The sequence below is a fragment of the Meriones unguiculatus genome, chromosome 15, assembly GCF_030254825.1.
Source record: "Meriones unguiculatus strain TT.TT164.6M chromosome 15, Bangor_MerUng_6.1, whole genome shotgun sequence".
Lineage (NCBI taxonomy): Eukaryota > Metazoa > Chordata > Mammalia > Rodentia > Muridae > Meriones > Meriones unguiculatus.
In genome coordinates, this window is record NC_083362.1 from 36,779,270 (window position 1) to 36,802,155 (window position 22,886).

The 22,886-nt window shown below is 33.4% G+C and overlaps 1 protein-coding gene across 3 annotated transcripts in view; it reads left to right on the forward strand.

Moving 5' to 3' along the window:
* The window catches only part of Gls (glutaminase), a 70,241-nt gene that overhangs the window by 15,471 nt on the left and 31,884 nt on the right, over positions 1–22,886 (forward strand). For all 3 annotated transcript variants that reach the window (XM_021643038.2, XM_021643039.2, XM_021643037.2), the window contains exons 4-11: positions 1,664–1,793; positions 2,843–2,922; positions 4,737–4,900; positions 9,835–9,893; positions 17,360–17,392; positions 17,478–17,536; positions 19,824–19,890; positions 20,410–20,460. In XM_021643038.2, the coding sequence (XP_021498713.1) occupies positions 1,664–1,793; positions 2,843–2,922; positions 4,737–4,900; positions 9,835–9,893; positions 17,360–17,392; positions 17,478–17,536; positions 19,824–19,890; positions 20,410–20,460 (643 nt within the window). The remainder of the gene's footprint in view (positions 1–1,663; positions 1,794–2,842; positions 2,923–4,736; positions 4,901–9,834; positions 9,894–17,359; positions 17,393–17,477; positions 17,537–19,823; positions 19,891–20,409; positions 20,461–22,886) is intronic.

Consider the following 22,886-nt stretch of genomic DNA (forward strand, 5'->3'; position numbering starts at 1 on the left):
CCAAACAAACAAACAAACGCTGTCCCCAAAGTCCTTTGTATTGCTTTGTTAACTGTAACCCTCTTTAAAGAGGCTGATTAGTTTTGTTTGTTTCTGTTATTTTATTTTGAAATTTGTGTGTATGGTGTTTTGCCTTCATGTATGTCTGCACCACATGCATCTGCTGCCTGGCTGAGGCATCGTAGCTCCTGGTGTAACAAACAGCCGTGAGCCATCATGTCGGCTTTAAACGTGCTTTAAAATGTGCTTTATGAACATTGTTTCATTATAAAATTAAAAGTAATTTAAATGTTCTCTCTCAGTTATGAACCCAAGGAACCACAATTCATAAAATTATTTGTAATTGAATTAATCTATAATAATTACCATACTTTTAGACACAAACTCAGGTTTTAAAAATCTAAGGTTGTGCTGGGATTAAACCATGGTTCTGGAAGAGCAGTCGGTGCTCTTAACCACTGAGCCATCTCTCCAGCCTTCTGATTAGTTTTAAACATTTAAAATAACAGTAGGGGGGGTAAGTAGTGGGTTGATAACTTAAATTTGTGTATATTTGATTTAAAAATAAGTAGTAGCTTAATTATAGGAATTACTTTAAGCTTTTTCATTTGAGAAAGATATGGTATTTTTAAGGTCAAACAAGATCATTAATGCCCATTGTTCTTTTTTTCTTGAAACATGCTAATTTATCTGTGAGGAATCCAGTTACATAAATAACTTCTCATATCAATGAATTGATTTTAACATTTCATTTTTTTTCTTTTAAATCTCATTGGACTTGCCTTAAAATATTTATTATAGTTGGTGTTGCATCTTGACGTCCATGTATAGCAAGTTGTTTTTTTGTCACTTAAAACTAAGTTATTGATAACTCAGAAATCTTAAGATCGTTTTCAGCTCAGAGTTAAAAATGTGCCATGATATTAGCTTTTGTCATTTTTAGAAGAAAGCAGAATATTGGTTTTTATCATCAGAGTGCTGTGTCTTTGAAATGGTTTTTAACAGTGAAATGGTTTTTATTCTGTAATGTGTTTCATTCACATATAGCTTGCTTTTGGTTTTGGTAATATAAAATTTATTATACTATTTCATATAAAATTTATTTTAAAGTATATATTACTTGTATATACATGTCAACATAGTTTTCACTTAAGAAAATTAATGAGTTTGTCCAAACCAAATTGGTTTTATCTTATAAAGTTATCAAAGTGTTATGCAGGAATAATATGTTAAAATACAATTATTTTAAGTTTTTGAGAAATACTACCCAGTAGTTATACAGGAGCTAAGAAAGATTCGTCAAAGGCTACTTAAAACTGAAAAATACTCATAATCTCATTTGTGATGTCTTAAAGTCTGATTTTTATTGACCAGATCTCATGTTGAATATTATCAACTCTAGGAGGTATAAAATTTTTCCCAATACTTAGCGTCAAAGGATGCATTACCATTTTAGTATCTGACAAAAATTTTAGGCACACCTAATTTATTTCTAATCTATTTAGGATAAGCTGGAAGGCAAGAAAAGGACATAAGGAAGAATATGTTTTAAATTTGACTTGGGTTATTTCTCGTTTAACAATAATGTTAATATTCTCCTAGTTAGTGCTGTTGAGGTTCTGATGACCAAAAGGTACCCACTCTTTTCCATCACATTCCACAGGTGTGTTCAAAGCAACATCGTTTTGTTGACACAAGCCTTTAGAAGAAAGTTTGTCATTCCCGACTTCATGTCCTTCACCTCACACATTGATGAGTTATATGAAAGTGCAAAGAAGCAGTCTGGAGGGAAGGTAAGGTTTGGATACACATTTTTGTTTGTAATATAAACATTTAATGTAAAGAGAATAAACCTGGGATGTTTTCTTTATAAATTAAGAAACTCAGTGAGTTAAGCCATTAGCTCTAGTGCTTTTAAACCATTATAAGTATTTAACTCTTTTGTTCTGCCTAGAGTAAAACCAAGTTTAATTTTTTTTTTTTTTTTTGGTTTGGTTTTTCTAGGCAGCTTTTCTCTGTGTAACAGCTCTGGCTGTCCTGGAACTTCCTCTGTAGATCAGGCTAGCCTTGAACTCATAGAGATCTGCATGCCTCTGCCTCTGCAGTGCTGGTATTAAAGGCATGTACTACCATGTCCAGCTAAAATATAAATATAAATATATATATATATATATATATATATATATATATATATATATATATATTTGGAAATGACTGAAGTGGCTTCACATATTTTTTTCACTTTTTAAAATTTTATTTATATTTTTATAAATTACAGTTTATCTAATAAAAATGACTATTTGACAGTTCTACAGATCTAATACCCATTAATATAAAGTGAAATAAAGTATGGTAGTGCCTGCCTGCACTCCCAGTATCATCTTAGGAGGTAGAGAAAGGAGGGGAGGATCAGGGGCCCGAAGGGAAGCCTCCTGTGTAAGCACATTTGAGACCAGCCTGTTAGCCTATGGTACAGAAGAATCTATAACACCCCATCCTCAACAGCAGCAGCTTCAGACACAGCATTCATTTTTACTCCTAAACAAGTGCTCCAAACAGTAGCAGAGATTATGTTATATAATCTCAGTGTTACAAGGTTGAAAGCCTTTATTTTATTTTAAAAGTCTTCTAAGTTCCTGTTTTAAATTCTCTGCAGAGAATGGTAGAGAAGTCACCTAATGTCATGCTAATACTCAAGTTTATGTTTTAGTGTTTTTAGTTTTTACAAGTATCATTAAAAGACAGACTGAAGGTCCTGAGTACTGTGAAACAACTAGTCATCGGTGGTAGAAAACACACTGCATATATTATGTCTCTTAATGTCTTTCCAATATTTGGATAGGTTGCTGATTATATTCCTCAACTGGCCAAGTTCAGTCCTGATTTGTGGGGTGTATCTGTCTGTACGGTAGATGGGCAAAGGTAAGTTTATTTCAGTCTGAAGAACAACCTTAAGCCTTGAATTTTGTATAACAGTAGACACGAGGTAGAAATGAAGGAACTCTGTATTGGGGCTGGAGATGCTTGATTTCATTGAGCCTGGTCTAGCCCTGGAACTCACTGTGCAACTGAGGCTGGCCTTGAACTAAGTAGCACAACCTACCACATTATCTGTCATTAATATGCAAAGTAAAAGTCAGTTGCAAAGCATTTATAATACATGAAAACCATATTTGTATTTTAAGCAGGCCACTGACAAGTGAGGATTCTTACAGAATTACCAGAGAGAGAACTATAAAGAGTTACCTTGGTTTTTTTTTGGTCTTTTTGTTATTTTGTCTTTTTTTTTTTTTTTTTTTCCCAGAGCTGAGGACCGAACCCAGGGCCTTGCGCTTGCTAGGCAAGCGCTCTACCACTGAGCTAAATCCCCAACCCCGAGAACTATAAAGAGAATGATTTGATTTTAAAAATCTAAATTAAGAGAAGACCTTTGGAAAAGTCCTAAAATGTTTTTTGAGCTTGGGGCACGATGGCTTGGTTGATAAAGTGCTGTGCATGTAAATGTAAAGGCCAGAGTTGGAGTCTCTGGCACAGAATATTGGGCAAATGTAGCGGCTCTCTGTAAGTCCAGCAGTTGGGAAGAAATTGTCTTCAAGTTGGCTAACAAAACTAGGAAATAGTTGAGAAATAGACCATGTCTTAGTAAAGGGGAGAACATTGGAGTAATAATTGATGGTGGCCTTCTCAAACATGGGCACACAGGTCCACCTGCACATATGTAAAAATGCCTGTGCACAACTCAATACAAAATAGATTTTTATTTTTCTACAAGTCAGACATTAAGGGTTATTGTCAAGTTCTAATTTAGATGTCAGAAGAATTATTCTGTGTGTCAGCGTTTTTTCCATTGTAAAAAATTTAGCTTACAAATACAGTCCTTCCTTAAAATTACTTTTTAAAATAAAAATACAACTTAAGGTAAAAATGTATACAACTGGTAAGTATATACAGCTTGATGAATTTATATTAGTGATACAATTATTTTTCTTTTTCCAATTTTGATCCAGTTAGTTGGGCTGGCCTAAAACTTACTCTGTAGCTCAAGCTACATATCTTGTTGCCCAGACGGTGTATCTTCGTGCTTCTACCTCTATTTGACTACAGGCATATGCCACCATGCCTGGCAGTACCCTAAAGTTTATTAAGACTACAAGTTAGGTAAACCTAGAGTTTTTTAGGTTTTTCTTTTAAGGTAAAATTTAAAACTTTCATCTGTTTGTGATTTTAATTATCTAATCTGAATTATCCTTAAGTTATAATAAAAAGCATTTTTAAAGTTATAATTAAAGAGGATTTTTTAAGAGGTAATTTTTAAAAGGGCTGGTTTACTCTGAATGTAGGAGGTATAAGAAAATTGATTACTGATAAAACTTAATAAAACTGTTACTCTGTTGAGTGCCTTAAGCTGTTGCCATTTTTTTGCAGTATCCCTTTTAAACATTTTTGTTTGTTTGTTTATTGTTTACATTTATTATGTGCTTGTGGTGGTCAGAGACTAACGTGTAGGAGTCTGTTCTCTCTCATGTAGGCCCCAGGGATTGAACTCGGGTTGTCAGGCTTGGTAGTAGGCACTTTTACTGTCTAGCCCTTAAACATCTTTAATGCTCAGGTAAACAGTTGTGGTGGAATTATGGGAAAATATTTATAAATTAGAATTAATGTAAACAGAACAAGTCAAATCATGAAGCTAACAGTTTCTAGTTGACACTAATTGTTTTTTAAATGTGCTTTAATAGGCATTCTATTGGAGATACCAAAGTTCCCTTTTGTCTTCAGTCCTGTGTAAAACCCCTGAAATATGCCATTGCTGTTAATGATCTGGGAACTGAGTATGTGCATCGCTATGTTGGGAAAGAGCCAAGTGGATTAAGATTCAACAAACTCTTTTTAAATGAAGATGGTAAGGAGTACCTACAAGTTGGCTAGAAAAAGAAATGCTTCATTTTTATGTTTAAATCTTAGTAATTTGAATTCTGCTTTTGAATAAACCTTTTCCTACTTGTAAAATTTTGCCATAGTTTTTTTTTTTTTTAATCTTTAGAGATCGATTAATCACCTACTATTCAAAATGGTTATTTTAGATTATCTTATGCCACTAGCAAGAGGAATAGAGAGATATGGGCAAGGAATGCATTCCATAGTTGGGCACAGTACATGCTTATAATCCCACAAATAGAGTGAGGAGGACCAGGAGCTCATACCATTCTCAGATGCATAGCAATTGAGGCAGCCTTAGCTATATGAGACCCTGTCCATTTATAAATAAATAAATGTTCATTGTAGTCACCTCTCATGGAGTCTCCAAATGTTTAAAATGCTTAGAATTTACTTCTGAACAACCCATTGGACACAATTAATAGTTGTAAGGTAGTCATAACTATTATGAGTTTGTTACCAGTTATTTCGGTTAAAAGATCCTGTCTGGCAAAGGTGAAACAAACAGCTAGATTCAATTTCCTGACCAATTTCATGTTAGAGGCTCTGACCCTCATTTTCCCATAACATGTGTGAATGTGTTGAAATAAATGTCATATACTATAAAAGGCATGAAATAGCATGACTTTATGTAATCAAGCAAAGCAAGTGTGAATGTGTTGAAATAAATGTCATATACTATAAAAGGCATGAAATAGCATGACTTTATGTAATCAAGCAAAGCAAGTTCCAATAGAGACTGGTGTTTCTGTTTTCCTAATTTTCATAATATATGGATGTTTCATATACTGATTTTGTATTTGAGGAAAGTTCTATATTATGCTGTGGCTAAAAATTTGAGGCATATTGTGTTCATATACTGTGGTTTTAATGGTATATAGTTACGATAGTGTGATTTGTTTCTATGATTTGTCTTTCTCCTTCATAACATTTGCTGTTTTGAAGAAGTATCTTCTATCAGTTAATTACTACTTGAGTCCCAGGCATTCAATGAGAAAGAAAGACTAAGGTAGAGAATATTTCAGTCTCACTCATGTTTAAATCTGAACCACAGGTAGCTTGACCTCGCTCCTGTAGGTTGTTTGTCTTCTCTGTTCTACAGTATGTACAGGATTACTAATAATTTGATGATTTAAGGTACAGAATTGAAGGAAGCACGTGAAGTTTGGAAAAACTAAAAGCTAGATTTTTATGTTTTCTTTCTGCCAAATAAATGAAATGTCTCACTCATTAGTGTTTTATTAGTTCTTCAAATGGAGTCACAGCTGATACTGTCTATGCTTTACTTTCTATTCTTTCGGGCAGTTACATTTTTCTTCTGTATTTATTTTACCACAATTTTTGTGCTGATTTTTTAAATTAGCATCTATTGGCAACTTTATTGAGGATACCATATTCTGAAATTTCTTAGGCTCATTGACATTCAGGTTTAATTGAAATAATTCATTTTGTTATTCCCAGATAGTTTTATAATATAATCAATATTTTTATAATATAATCATTTTATAATATAATCAGTATTTTCCTTTGGAAAGCAAAGGGGGAACAATCTAAGTCTGGTAGATACATTGATTTGGAGGAGGTTGTTTAAGGATCTAAAACAAATGTAGGAATTTGAATGTTAGAAATCTTTTGAGGAGCTGTTGAGATGGCTCAGTGGTTAAGAGCACTGGTTTATCTTCCAGAAGAACAAAGTTGTTTCCCAGCACCACATTTTGCTTAACAATTGGGTTCAATTTCAGTTCCAGGGAATCTGCTACCCTCTGGCCTCCTCCATTACCAAGCACATACATGATGTAGAGACATCCATCCATCTAGGAAAAACATCCATACGTGTAAAATAACAAAATTTCTTTTGAAAATTTTAAAAATCTTCTTGAAAATAAAGTTGGGGTAAATGAACTTAGTATTTATTAATAAAATTTTTGCCACATTCATGAGAATGGCAAAAGTTTTTAAAAGTATGGTTTATTGGCAATGTGATCTGTATAAGAAAATTTTGATGAGAACTCAAGATTTTAGTATTGTTTTCATAAGAATAGGAATACAAAACTTAGCACAAGGTCTTGTCTACCAGCATTTTTAAGAAGAGTGATAGAAAGAAGACTTCAGTGTCTCACTCATTCCCAAGTTCTCAGAAATGCTATGCTATTGAATGTTGGTTTATAACAGCCTAGCACAAAACAGTTTGAAGATCTTTTTCATATTTGAAATTTCACTAGAAGATTTATTTAAACTAATGTTTACCATGTGTTTGTGCCTGTATTCAGCATTGGTTAAAAATAGCACTCTTTCAATATAAGATTATAGTAATAAAGACTAATGTAAATATGATTAATAGGTAAACAGTGGTAGTTACGCTATAGTTAGAGTAGGACTTTTGAGTGTTTAAAAGTGTAAGTAGATTTTGAGCTGGAGTTGGAGTTGCCTGGTACTTTCTGTTTTTGTTAATGAGGAAACAAGTTTATGGAGATGGCAGTTTTGGAAAAATAATTTGATTTATGATTATGGTGTGTAAATGTGTGATGAGTTTTGTGGGATAAAGGGTGTGTACGTGTCACCGTGTGCATATGAAGGACAACTTTGGAGTCAAGTCCATCCTCCCCCACCCCCCCTGCCACCTTTTTTTCTTTTTTTGAGACAGGGTTTCTCTCTATAGCCTTGGCTGTCCTGGACTCACTTTGTAGACCAGGCTGGCCTTGAACTCAAAGAGATCTGCCTGCTCTGCCTCCCTTGAGCACTGGGATTACAGGTGTGCACCACCATGCCCAGCTTCAGGTCCTTCTGTAACATACTCTCAGTTATGAACCAGGTTTTTATGAAGTCCTTATTCAGAGCATAATCTGGGGGATACAGCCTTGTCAGGCCACAGAGGAAGATTATGTAGCCAGCCCTGCTGAGACCTGATAGGCTAGGGTCAGATAGAAGGGGAGGAGGACCTCCCCTATTAGTGGACTAGGGAAAGAGCATAGGGGAGAAGGGAGTGAGTGAGAGTGGGATATGTCTTTAAATATCAGTAGAGGGCTATGGTGGGGGGGGGGACAAGTGGGACGGATGCATATGAGCGGAGTATAATACCTGTGTGTGGAGACAACAAATTGAAGTCCAGTACTTTGCTGACTTACAAGTTTTCAGATGATGAAAGAAGCTGAAATTTTTTTATCTTTAATGATACAAGTCCTAATTAACAGAGTGTATTCATTGAAAGTGCACTGCTTGAAGCTCGGGTTGGGGATGTCCACACTTTTGGTAAGTATGTAATGCAGTAGCTTTGACTATATTTGTGGGGTTTCAAAATGGCACTCAGTCAAATTTGGAATACTTTGACCAGCTGCAAAACAAATTCCATATTAATTATTGGTTATTCCCTGTTTTCTTTTAGCTTTATAATCTAACAATCTACTTTTTGTCTCTAAAGTAATTTGAGAAACTTTAGATAAATGGAATGACTTAATATTTGTTCTTTTGACTATACGTAGCTTAATGTGTTTAAGGTTCATGCAAGTTTTAGTTTTATTCCTTTTAGTAATATTTCATCATGAATACTACCGGTTTGGTTTACTTACCTTACAGCTGATGAGACATTGGGCTTGCTTCTCATGGTTGCATAGTTGAGAGGAATGGCTGGGTCCTTTGGTGACTTTGTTTAATGCTTTGAAGAGCTGTTTGCCTTTTCACAGCTCAGTTGAGCTAGAGGCTTGTCTTGTAGAGTGTAGCTTGCTAAATTCAAGAAGACTAGTAACATAGTACAGGTTAATGTGTGTGCTGGGATTGTCAGGTTCAGTAAGCTTATCCGTTAGGATAAGTCACTAATAGAAGTTTGTTTTGAGGCAGGAGTTCGTGTAGCTCAGGCTAGCCTTGAATTCCCTATCCTGAGTGCTGGGATTAGAAAAATGCACTACCATCCCTTGCTGTAGATAAGTTTTTAAACAGGTGTTTTTACTGCACCCAAGAGTTTTATGTTCATAATTTGCTATTCATTGAAAATGTAGTAACGCTTTTAAATTTCTATTTAAGAATTTTAAGATTGTGGGTGAACATAAAAGTTTAAGTACCTTCTCCAGTGCCCTCACCGCCAGTTTTTATTGAGAGGAGGGGTACAAAGAGAGATGGCCCAGTGGTTAGGAGCACATGCTGCTCTTGCAGAGGACCCAGGTTCGGTTTCTAGCACCCACACAGGGCTGTCTTTAACTCCAGATCCAGGGGCTCAGACAGCCTTTTTTGGCCTCTTCAGATCCAGGTATGCATTTGATGCACATACATACGTGCAGGCAGAAACACAATTTTTAAAAACTTTCAAAAAATTTATAAGAAATGTATCCTTTATTGTCAAAAAGTATTGAAAGTATAGAGACTACAATTTAAGTTTTCTATAATCTTACTATTTTAGGCATATCACTAGTGTTTGAATTTTGTTCTTAAGTGTGTATACACACCTATGTATACACATGCACACACATTTGCATAAGTACAGGAATGTTTTTGATAAGTAAAATTGAATCATACCAGATGGGCTTTTTCAAAGCTTATTCTTAATATAGTTATATTACTCAAGGACTTAGTAGGTGTTTGGCAGTTGTATGCATTTTGTGAGCTTTAATCAAAGTAACTGAGATATTCAGTCATTATAATCTGAGGTGGAGATTTAGTCCCTGTTTACATATGGAAAGGTTGAGAGTGAAACGGCAGGATTACAGAATTTGGATGTGCTTTTAACTTTACTTTTTACAGAATATTGTGTGAATTCTTGTTTTACTATATGATTATTGGCAGAATCCTAGACATGAACAACTGCTTTGATATGTACCTTACTCAAAACAGTTCTTGCAGAACAGTATATATACATCCAAGGAAGTGCTACCAAGTATTTGAAAAATTGCTGTCCGTTATATTTTACAGATAAACCACATAATCCTATGGTAAATGCTGGAGCAATTGTTGTGACTTCACTAATAAAGGTAAAATGTTGACATTTCCTTTTAACCTAGTAACATTTTTAATAACTAAGGAGCAAACATGTATTGTGAATTGTTTATGTAGGATTATGATAAGTTCTCTCGGAATTAATAGTCTTGTTGTGTTGGGTTAGGAATTTTATTTATCCAACATCCCTCCCCCTGTGATACCATTTCAAGGACAAAATGAAAAGCATATGACTCACCATGAATCCCATTTGTTAACTTCTAGATGTAAAGCTTTGGCACAATTTAAGAACTTTACAGATCAGTAGGAGTTAAGGTGTTTCTAAAATGTTTTAAATAATTTTATATTTGCTTCTAGAAGGACATTATTTTACTGTATAATATTTTTATTAATAAAAGTAGGTACAAATGTTCAAATTTAAGTTTAAGACAAAACATACTAAAAACAACAAATTGTTTCTATCCTCATAATCTGGGATCATAATTCTCATTTAAATTTGTTTCATTTGTTTTACTTATATCATGCCATAAGTAAAAAGAAGTAAGGCTTCTTCCAATTATTACAGTACTTAAGTTTTGAAGTTTGTATTATATGTTGACTTATTTATGTTGGTGTTTGTATTGCCTTAATAATTGGAAGCTAAAGTTTTGAAATAAATATTTCAAAATGGTTCTGTTGTGTGATACTTTTATATTTATCACACAATTTCAGATGTTCTCCCCCCCCCCTTTTTTTTTTTCATTTTAAATTTTCTAGTTGTGTTACTTTTAAAAAGAAAAATTTGTGTTTCGGACACTTATTCCTCAGTAAATTTGTGCCTGTCTGTTCCAGGTTAGAATAAAACATAATTCATGGACTTGTACATCCATTACTGTAGATGGAGTACTCAGAATCCTGAAGGGTAAACTAGAGGCTTAGCCCAGTTACAAAGAGTTCATCTGATTGCTATCCTAGAAGTCCTGTGTTAATTGTCAATGAGTTTTAAAGCAAAAAACTACCATCGTAAGACTAGATAGTTATTTTAGGTAATGATTTATAAGCAGTTAATTTTTAATTAATTTATAAGAGTGAATTTTTAAAATCTTAAAAAACTAGATTTTATAGCCAAAATTTTTAAATATAAGTATTTTTTAGTAAGTTTATGATCTCTAGTTATCCTGAGGTAAAAAAATTGTTGTCTAAAGTAGCAATGCAAGGTATATATAAGACACAGCTCTCTGCCTTTAGGTGTCTTAAGTACAAAATGTACATAGATAAATGGGCCTTTATCATTGAACACAGTAACTGTTAGGATGAAAGAAAAGTCTCATTAACAATTCAGAGTTGAGCAATTAATAAATTAGAACTAAGGAATGTTAATCTACAATCTCAGTGCTTAGTTTTCAAAACACTATGATGGCTCTAAACCATTTTTGGCCATCACAAAATGCTCAGATTGCATGATTTTAGATATATTTTAGTGGGTTCACTAGCCCCCTGGAAGATGATTCGTGGATTCTGGCTTCAAAAGTACTGCAGTGGAGGGCTGTCAGAAGTTCACGGTTTCTCAGCTACATAGTGACTTAGAGCAGACTGTGAGACTCGATGAGAGACCTTGCTACAGGAAGTAATACACTGTCACAAAGGGGGGTGTGGAGAAGGTTAACATAGCAAACTAGTAGGGTTCTTTTTAGCGGGCATATGTAAATGATTTACAGAATACCTCCTTAACTGCATGCAGTTAAAATCCTTTTGTTTAATGATTCATGAACTCAGACAAATACACTGACATGCTGCATGCTGGAGTTGCATGTCTGGTCATACTACACCACCATTTCAGTAGTTTCACTTATCATGGTCAGTCATATGTCATAAACCACATTGATCTACATTAGTGTAATAGCAACAATAAAAAAACTGACAGGGTAAATGCAGTTCAGTGCCCCATAGTACAGAAAAATCATCTTGTATTTGTGAATTTAATCAGTTTTAAATTGTAAATTTAAATATGCCAGCAAACTTGGAAATTCATATTTAAGCTCATTATCTGAGTCTCCGCTTTCAGTCTGTGTTTCACAAGTGTTTTTTTTTTTTTTTTTTTTTTTAACTGAAATGAATGCAAATCTTAAAAGGAGCTTAAAACTGTCCTGGTAAAGAAAACATTCCCTAGGCTCTTTTAAAGAAAGAATTTAGAATCCTTAAGTATCTGTATGCAGCCTCTGTTTGTGGGTCATATACATTTATAAATTGATAGTATTTGCAGTTGAGGTAATAACTGTAGCCAATGAGCCCAGTCGTCTTACGTATAGGGAATGGATGCTGGCTGGGTTGTGTCAGCAGTAGAGTCTTGTTTTGTCATTTACTAGAATTTAGTGTCCTATATTAACATGGATGATTGCTATTTCATTTAATGGTATCTTTGACTTTAGCACTTATAAAAGCAGAAATACTGTGTTATTTTAACTTGTACAAAAGATAGTGATTTATTGGCTAAAAACTGCATCTGTATTTTAAATGGGTATATGTAGTCATTACTTAGAGACTAGTTGGTGCCTGCTCTCTGGAAGCAAACAGGCTCCAAGGACCTTAAACTTGAGTGCCTAAAGCACAGTCATGTTACCATGGCTGCCTGATAGAGCCATGTGTTTAGCTCTTTTTAAGACTGTTTAGTTGTGGTTTGTTTTTTATTTTTTTTCCATTCAGAGTTCAGGCCTTTGTTATGGTGCCATTGCAACAAATCTCATGTTACACCCCTCCAAAAGAAAAAAAAAAGTAGAGTCTTTAGTAAGACTCTTTATTTCATAATTTTGTAGTATTGATATTTTTTCCTTGTAGGATTGGAGGTGATCCTCAGGAAATGGGGGAAGAGGCAGAGCAAATGTTCAAAAGGATTAGCAGATTGTGGAAAAAGGAGGATTTGGACAGAAGGAACCTGTTGCATTAATTCTTAACCACTAAGCTTATAGGAAAACTCCAATATTTAAAATTTTAAACAAAGCTATATAGGTAAATACCTTTTTAAAGACAAATGTAATTTTACACTTACAATGACATAATTAAAAGACAAGGGTTACTGTTCTTACTCGCTCTTTCCTCTGGCAGCTACCAACTTTTAAGGAAATAATTTTGGTTGCGTTTTTTGTGTTTTATTTCATGATGATAATATGTGATTGTTTGGTTTAAAGGAAAGAATAAAAATAAGAGGAATAGTTGTGTTTAGGTGGAAAAGCATATTTCATATGTTTTGCTTTTCAGTGATAAAAAACCTAGTTTTAGCATAAAAGTCTGAAGCCTTGAGTATTGGGCTGGGAAACTAAGGGCAACATTACAGAATGATTGTCAGTATTGTATTTTTTAATTTTAGAAATATAGTAAGCTATATGACTTTATATTTATGCCTATTGTAGTAGTTGTTTCTAAGTTTTATTAAAGTTTGGTTGTGGGGGGGTGTTTTTCCAGTTTTAGGAAGTGGTCATTTTTTAATTAAAAATTAAAGATTTTAAATTGTTCATAAAAACTCAAGACAACTTTAAATGCTCTATATGGTATTCTCCATTTGCCATATTAGCCATAATCTGCGTAAAGCTCACATTCTGAGATGGTCTGTCACTCATAGCAGTACTATGTGGTGCCCTGGGCGTGGTACATTTAGGGCACTGGAGTTTAGTGTTGTAAATATAGCACTGCAAATTTGTAAATTTACTGTTGTAAACTTGACACATTTAAGGCATTTCTTTTTGTTTTTTCTTTTAATTGAAGGTAGATTTTTTTTTTTCCCAACTAAGTTAATTACTCTGTTCCTTTATATTTTAGAAGTAATCTGTAAAAATAGTAGATCTAGCAAGGTTCATGTCTTTATCCCAGAGTTCTGAAGCAGAGGCTGAGTTTGATGTCAGTCATGTATGCATTATGAGTGCTAGGCCAGCCATACCTAATAGTAAGGCCCTATCTCAAAGGCCCTGGAACCCAGGTCTAAAACAATATTTTTTACTTGTAATACTAATTTGTAGCTTAGTAATAAACATTACTTTCAGAAGTTTTTTTGTGTGGCAAGACTATTTTATAAATTTTCTTTTGCCTTTTCTGCGATCTTTAATATTTAATTAAATTGCATGCCCACTCTTTTTGACTATAGTACATTTCATAGTACCTGATTAACATTGGCTGTTTAATGAAACATATTTTAGTGTTGCCAAGTATATTTGCTGCACATGTGAATTTATTCATGAATATTTTATAAAACCAGACATAAAATACTCTGACATACTTACATTATGTTTTTTCATGCTGGCTATCAAATATAGGCTCTGTGGATGCTAGACAAGCTTTGTACCCTGAGCCACCTCCCTGGCACATGCATTAATAAACAGTTAAAGCTCTGTCACCTCTATTAAGTGTTCACTTACTTTTGTCTTCCAGAGATGTAAATTCCATAGTTTAATTAAGCATGTTTGTAGAAGATAAATTTATATAATTTTCTGCTAATCTTTTTACTCTTCTCAAACAGACTTCATGGTTTGCTTTTAAAAATCATTTAGTAACTCCATTAGAATTTTAAAATACATTTTACCCAGTTTTAATTTCTCAAAAACTCTTCCAGTTATATTTACTACAAATTACTGTGAACCTTTTCAGAATTAAAATAACACAGTATGTAACAGTGCTTGTTCTATGACCTCCATGCTGGAATAAACATATCCCCCCTGGTAATGAAGGATTAAGGGGCAGGAGCACTGGTAGTCTAAGAACATTACTTTCCCTATGTATTTTCTATGTGCCTTTCTGAGAATCATTTGCTTTTGAGTTTAGGTAGTTCCCATTTTCCTGAAAAAGAGGCCATCTTTTTCAAATTTTATTATGGTTCACTACTCTAGGGTAAAAGAACTGAAGCTAGTGGTATTGAGCCTGTGAATCAAGTAATGCCTGGTTCTAAATTTGTTATTACCAATAACAGTATTCTAGGTTGTTTCCCTTTCTTTGGTTCAACAAAATTGAAATGAGGCTTAAGCAGGTTCAGTCAGCCTAAGTACAATGTTGATTAGTATGTGATAAATCCAGGTTTGTAAAGGACTGAGTACTGTGGCTGTAACAAGAAACATTCTGTATCAGTCTGTTCATTGACTATGAGCAAAATTTCTTAATGTTTGTATAAACTGTAGGGTGAGAATTCTCCCATGTTCGGTCAGTAGAAAGTGTCAGTTGGCATATGAACTTTAAAAAGATATGTTATGGTTTTGAAGACCAACGAAAATGTGGTAAAAGATAATCAGATTAATTAGTGTGTAAGATGATCAGCAAATCAACATTTTTGAAACATTTTACTATGAAAATTAAATCATGAACAAAATGAAATAGAATAATCAGCCTCGTTTACCTATTCCCTGCTTCAGTTATTGTAATGTCTGTTCCTTCACCCCTCTCAGCTTCCCATGCCATAGCACATTGATTTATTTTTTTCAGTTTTTCTTTAATTTGGCAGAGCACATTTACTCTATTTTGTAAGTGTGTATTTGTTTTTCTCCTAAGATCTTCCCACAAAAAGCTTTTTACTGTGACATTTCAAAATTAAAATTAAAGTTAGATCCCATTTATCTGATCTGTTACCTGAAAGAGGTATGGGGGCAACTCATTTGTAAAGATTTAAGTTAAGCACCATTTTCAGAGTAGATAATAAAAACAAAATTTAATCAAATGCTTTTACATTTAAATGAGAAAGAGAAACTCTTTAGTTCACACGATCATTCAGTTTTTCTTTTTTCCCCACTTACATTAATCTGCTTAGGGCATTTCAGGTGCTTATTGAAAATATTTAATAATAGATAATGAATTCAATACATAATATAAAGATAAGCTGTTTTGTTAAAAACAATTTAAAAGCAAAATTTAATTTTATAAGCCATAAGATAGACTGAGTATGTGACCAAGTTTAGATTTAAAATGTTTTTTTTATATTAAACTTGATAATTCAACAATGAAAATTTGTATTAATTTTACAGGATACATCTTAGGTCAGAGAATGAAAGTCTAGTGTTACTTGTTTATTTTATATTGATGAGTTGTATAACCAGTGATTATCCATGTGATATCACAGTATAAATGCTGACATCCTTTTCCAAAAGTTGTGTTTTTTTCTAAGGTTAAAAAGGTTTTTTTGTGGCTTAAATGTTGTTACATATTTTACAGCATTAGGATCTATGGAATATTTTGACAACTGCAACAGTTCAATGAAGTTGGTAATTTTTTCTTTTAATTATTTTTCATTGAACAGCTTTGGAGTTACATGTCTACATTTTTATTCTGGTAAAATATATGAAAGTTCTAAAATGTCAGGATGATTTAGAGAAAATACACACATAGGGATTATAGTCTAGTCATTAAGTTAACTCTTAACATTGTTTAAGTTTTGTTAATGTCTGACTTTGATGACATACTTCGGTATTCCTTCCCATTGCTGGTCATGCATCTATGGTTGTACTTTCTTAAATAACTTGATTTGTGGGGTTTTATATATTGTCAGTAATAACTTGACCTTTTCATAGGGAGAATGGACCTGGCTTTATTCAGTAGATGACACTCTGGGACAGACTCCCCGTAACAGCATTCCAAATTCTAATGCTTTGGAACTTTGAGGGTAGATTCTTAACAAGTTTCTTCTTAAAATGGTTGTCAAATTATTTATTTGAATCCTGTTTTAGAAATTAGAGATGTATTGTTTCTATTGGGTGCACATCACCAATTAATACGTTTGATTTCAGATCTACAGCTTACTGCTTTGTAAACTTCGTCGAGGTAAAATGAAACCATTTGGCTACTTGAACTGATCTACATTACACAGGCGTTTTTCTAATTACATTTGTGGTAGATAACATGTCAGAACTAGAATTAATGAAACAATACATCTTACACATTCTGAATTGGCATAATGTTAAATATAATTAAAGATAACTTTTTAGAACTATGAAGTAAATTTTTTTTAGCTCAAGTATTGTTAAAGAGTTACTGACACTAGAATGTTATCCATGCTAATATAGCCAGCATTTGCATATGTTAGAATTAGAAAAGATCAGTTTTGTAGCAACTCAATTTTCTAACTCAATACTGGTTAAAGAGTTTACTTTTTAAAAATACATTGTTCTTAATAGAAAATCATGCTTTATATATTCTTAATTATGTTTTAAGGGCGGACTTTTAACAATTTTTGAAACTGAAATTAACATTTTAGCAAATCGGGTTGTTTTGAAAGATAAGGCGTTCCAGGGTAACTTGTAGTCTCTCACTCTGGGATTAGTAAATATAGTCTTAAAATATATATTCCCTTTGTAATTTTTTTATTTTTTTCAACATATAGATGTTGACATGTATAAAAGTTTAAATGTTAAGTTACTTTAGAAGGGTTTCCTAGTAAAAGTACTGAGCAGTGCATTGATTACAATGGTAGTGGTTTGAAGTTTGTGTTGTATTAGCTTCGTTCTTAACCTCAGTGGTATCTGTATTAACATTCCTGCCTTTCATTTCTTTTCAGCAAGGAGTAAATAATGCTGAGAAGTTTGACTATGTAAGTATAACACCAGATTATGTTTATGCTTCTGTTCCTCAGGTATTTAGTTTTGGTTACTAATACTTCCTATTTTGCTTTGTAGGTGATGCAATTTTTGAATAAGATGGCTGGTAATGAATATGTTGGATTCAGTAATGCAACGTGAGTCTAATTTGTGACGAGTTTTAACAGTTGATCAGACTTCTAAATTCACCTGACAGACTATTAAGATTTTATTTTCAGTAGTTTTCTAATGTATACACATACTCAGATACACACACAGACAGACATGCCCACAGTCTCTACTTATGGTCCTAGAACTTATTTCAGTGAATAGGTAATTTCTTAGAATTTGGTCATTAGAGGGAAATTAATCAGGTCTAAATTACCTGAAACATTTAAACATGTTTTAATAAGTGGCGTATAGATAATTATAGAGTCAGAAGGGACCTCCAAGTTTATCCAAATGATTGGGCTTGTAAATTTCTTTTTGGCTATAATACCTAACTTACTTTATTTCTCTATGCCTGGCTAATAGGTTTATTTCCCTCCCTCCCAAATTTTATCTTGAAACTTTCAGTCTGTAGAAAAGTTGAAAGAGTGAACCAAGGGTATCTGTCTTTTAATCATATTTAAGAATGTTTTGTCTTGTCTGTTCTTTTCATTTTTAAAGATCTTAGTTTGTGTGTGATCGTAGATATGTGTGTGTTTTGTGTGTATGTATGGGTATGAAATTACATTTGCACGTGTGTGGTAGTCAGAGTTTGATGTTGAGTCTATTTCCTCGGTTGCTCTCCACATGTATTATTTCTTTGAGACAGGGTCTCTTAATGAATTAGAAACTTCTCATTTGGCTATGTTAGCTGACCAGCCAGAGAGTTTTAGGGATCTCTCTGTCTCTGCACCTCCAGCATGTACTACCATGCCTAGCTTTTTAGTTGGCTTCTGTGAATTTGATCTCAGATCTTTGGGCTTAAACGCCAGTGCTTTACTGAGTGAGCCATCTCCCTAGCCTGTTCCCTTTTGAGAGAGGGAGGGAAGAGGAGGGAAAGAGGGAAACTTTGCACACATTTGTTTGCATACAGATGTTTGTAAACAGAGATGTGTACAGATTTTTCTTTGCTGAATCATTTTAAATCATGCTATATAGGTTATTTATATTTCCTTTAAATCACCCTGCATATATTCTAGGAATAAGTATATGTACATATAAGAGTGTGTATGTATGTGTAAGATTTTTTTAAAGGTATCTGTTGGGCTGCCTGTGGAAGCCAGAAGAGGGCATTAAATCCCCTGAAGCTGGAGATAGGGTTATGTGAGCCACCTGCAGAAGCTAAGCTCTGCTCCTCTGCAGATGCAGTAAATGGCCTTAACACTGTGCCACCTCTTCAGCCAGTTACTGTAGAAGCACATTACTGACAATGCATGCAAGAGCAGAACAGTCATGATTTTATGAAATGGTGCTAACGCTAAATAAATGTCTAAATGTTATTTATTATTCATAATTCAGGAGCTAATCAAATTTGTATAGTTGTTACTCTGTTTAGTTTCTGAAGCAGAACAGTTTAATTTCTAGAACCTTGTGCTTAAATTTTTTTTTCTTTGGGGATTGTATTTTTGTTTATTTTGTTTATTATTTTTGAAAGTCGGGCTTTTATAGGACAGGGACAGACAGATTTTTTTTTTTCACTTGGAAGGACCAGAGGTGCTGCTGCCTCAGCTTGCTTAACCGCTTTTCCCAGGAAGCTTTCTGGGAATCTCCTAAGGAGTTTTATTTTGTTTGTTTATTTATTTTTGTTCTTTCAATAAGTTAAGGGTTTTTTTTTTTCTGTTTTTGTTTTGTTTTGTTTTGTTTTTTAAGGCATAACAAACTCCACCTAGTGATACAGGCAAATCCTAGCTAATCAGCAGGTGAAGCTGCAGAATCGCTAAGTTTTAGCCCTGTCTTCACTGCAGAATGATTTTAAGGCTAGCCTGGATAACTTAGCAAAATTGTCTCAAAATAAGTAAAAGAAGGGCAGGGGAAATAGCTCATTGGTAGGCCACTTGCCTACAATGCCTGAGGCCTTCATTGATTCCCTAGTGAAGGGAAAAAGAAAGCAGGGAGATGAGATGGCTTATGGGTAAGATCTGTGACTGCTCTTCATCAGTTCTCTTTGTTTAATGTACTTTTTTGATTCTCCAAGGAAGTTTGACAAGCTGTTTCAGTTTATTTTAGTAATGGCATATTTTGGCATTTTAAAATTAGTTTCTTTGTTCAGAATGTATGAAGTTTAGAAAGGATCTGAGTTCATTTCAGTCCTTGCATAGCACTACGGAATGGAACTGTTCCGTTGCGAGAACCAAGACAGAAACCATCAGTCCTGAGTGTTAGATCTGTATATTTGTTTTGCTATGCAATTCAAGAACAATCATAAAGTTAAGTTTTTGTTGTTTTGTTTTTTTTTAGGTTTCAGTCTGAACGAGAAAGTGGAGATCGAAATTTTGCAATAGGATATTACTTAAAAGAAAAGAAGGTTTTTAAATTTTTGTTTCTATTCAAAGTTATTTTTGTTTAATAAAATGAAATCTAAGATCTCAACAATAGTTTTTAATTATTTACAGTGAAAAGTTTTTAAAAAGCACTCATGAGTTAGTGCTAAAAGTTACTTGTGTTAATATTAAACTGATTTAATGTATTTGCTAGTATTCAAATATTTGACTATATTAGTGCAAATTCAGGTTGAAGTTTCTTTTTTTTAAGTGCAGTATCTGACTAGTGTTGATAAATCTTTATTTTTTTAAGAACGTTAAGATTCTATATGATTCACTGATGATAAATTACAAATTACTTAATCTTTGTCTCAATAAAATTTAGGGGTTTATATAATATGATATAACTATATTCTCTCATGAACTCCATACTATTTTGATATCAAAGTGGAAACATTTTATATGCCTTAAACTTAATGCTGATATATTTTAGTGTGTGCTATTTTGTTTATTTGCCCAAGTTTCATTGTTTTTCTGCATTTTTGCATTTTGCTGTTTTCCAGTGTTTTCCAGAAGGCACAGACATGGTTGGAATACTAGATTTTTATTTCCAGGTAATTTTTCGTCTTAATTGTATAAATCTTTATAAATACATAGATATATTACATTTTACAAACTATAGATGTTTTAGAAATCCTGACTCTGGGCCATGAGAAAATAAATTTCAGCCGACTTTCAAAAGATGTCAAGAAAAGCTGCTTCATGTCCATATGTTCTAAGAACCCACACATAAGAATGGAATAAGGGGAGCAGTATAAAAATACATTTAAATAAACATAGTTTCAAAAACTCGTTTCTCCTGTTTTGTGTGTAATTTTACCTACGAAAAACAGCATTCTCAAGTGTCATTCTTTTCTGCTTTCTTGCTATCTTCTCTTTTTGATCTTGAGTTGATTGGCGATTGGCACTGAGAATTGTTCAGCACATGCCTTCACTGTCACGTTGTGTGTGTGCGCCTCCTAGTTAGGATGGCTCTGCATATTCATGTTATGTTGGAGAGCATCCCACACACTGTTTCATATGGTACAGACATCAGTTTAATACAGCATTTTTGAGAATCTTTCTATTCCGTATGTACTTTTATCTAATCAACTGTAATGTCAAGATGTGTAGACTACATTTAAAAATTTTTAGTTTACTTTGTATTTGTCCTTACTTATGAAGATGCTTTGATTTTTAGCCTAACTGTATTTTTATAAGGTATTTAAGGGAGTTTAGTAATGAAGTTTGATGGAAGTACAGGTCCCAGATTTTCATTTATTCAATGTGAAAGCTCTATTGGTAATCTATTTTATCCATATAAAGTTAATTCATTGATGACCTACTTGGGTACTGAGCCCTATTTCATTTATGAGAAGTACAACACAGAACGTAGCATGGAATGTGTTTTAACTCCTAAGCTGTCACTTGAAATTACTGTGTTTTGGCAATAAAATCCATTTAATTTTGGTTATTATAGTTTGAATAGTGCTACTAATCTATTGTAGAATCTCCAGTCTTTAGTACTGAAATCAAGAGATAGCCATAGAGGTGTTTATCCCATGGAGAACTAAATTTAACTGAGTAAACATCAGGCCGTCTGGAAATCATTTTTAAATAGAAATTTGTCCAGTTAGGGGACTGTTATTTTATGCCAAGCAAAATTAGAGTAGTACTAAGTATGAATTAGGAAATGATTAAGGAAATTTAAATTTTATTTTGTTTTTAAAAATATCTCCCTACTTAGGCAATGATAATGGGAATTTTAATCCTCCATGACAAGGAAAAATTCTGATTAATACCAAGTATAAATTAAGAAGTGATCATGGTAATTTAAAATTTATTTCTTTAAGTATTTCCTTACTTAGATAATGATAATAGGAATTTAAATTTTCCCCTTCTCTCTTTTGAGATGGCATCTGGCCAGCCTGGAACTTACTTTATGTACCACCAGGCTGGCCTCCAACTCACATTCTTTTCAGTGCTGGGGTTAACTGTGTGTCTGACCGTACCTTGCTAAACATTTGTTCTTTTAGAAGACATATTCCTAGTAAATCTCTGCTCTGGGCCACTGTAACAACTTGTTTATGTGGTTAGGAAAGCCAGTCTTTTCCCCTTTCTTGCAGGTTTTGTTGCTGTTAATTAAAAATAAAATGTGGAGGCATATTATTTTAGTTTTAAGGGTAAATTTGGGTTTTTGTGAGTTAAATTGCTAATGCTATTGATGTTATATTTCAATGCTGGGAATCAAACTCAGGCCTTTGTTAACATGAAAGATAAGTGTGCTGCCACTAAACCCACCTTTGGCTTTTATTTTTGGAATCTTGATGAGATTTCCATGGAAAAATTTCATTCTAGCTGTGCTTTCTCTTTTTTTGTATCTGCTGTCCACAGGAAAGAACAAATATATCTTGACAGTTGCTTTAAAAGGTAGCATTGTATAGATTCAGTGCTCCCAGGACTGTCTTAAATATTTCTTTGTTTGTTGCTCTGTAAATTGGAATGCTATTCTATAGGTGAAATGTCAGTTGTTTTATCATCATCATATCCCCCTCCCCAACGCATGCTTAGTGGTCATTTTTTTGTGCTGACAGTATCACAATGTTGATCTGTGTTGCTTTATCTTAAAAGGTATTAGGGCTTATTTCTTGCTGTTAACATTAATAGTAATGTATGATAGGTAGAAAACATTAATATTTAAACAAGTTTGAATACTCTTTGGGGCAGTAGCAAAGCTTAGTGCTTAGGGCCTAGCTTGGCTCTTTCTCACCTAGTTCAGTCATCAAAATATAAATTTAAAGAAATCTGAATAAATCTTAAAATGACTAGAACTTTGGTCAATTGAAATCTGAGAAATGTCAAGTTTAGAGAAAAATAACCCCATTAGAAGAAATATTTCAGACTTGTAGGAGGTATCAGATAAAATAGATTGTCATAGAAGGCAACTGAGATATGAAAATGCCATGAGTCAAATTGATGGCTCAGTTTTTTTCTTTTATTT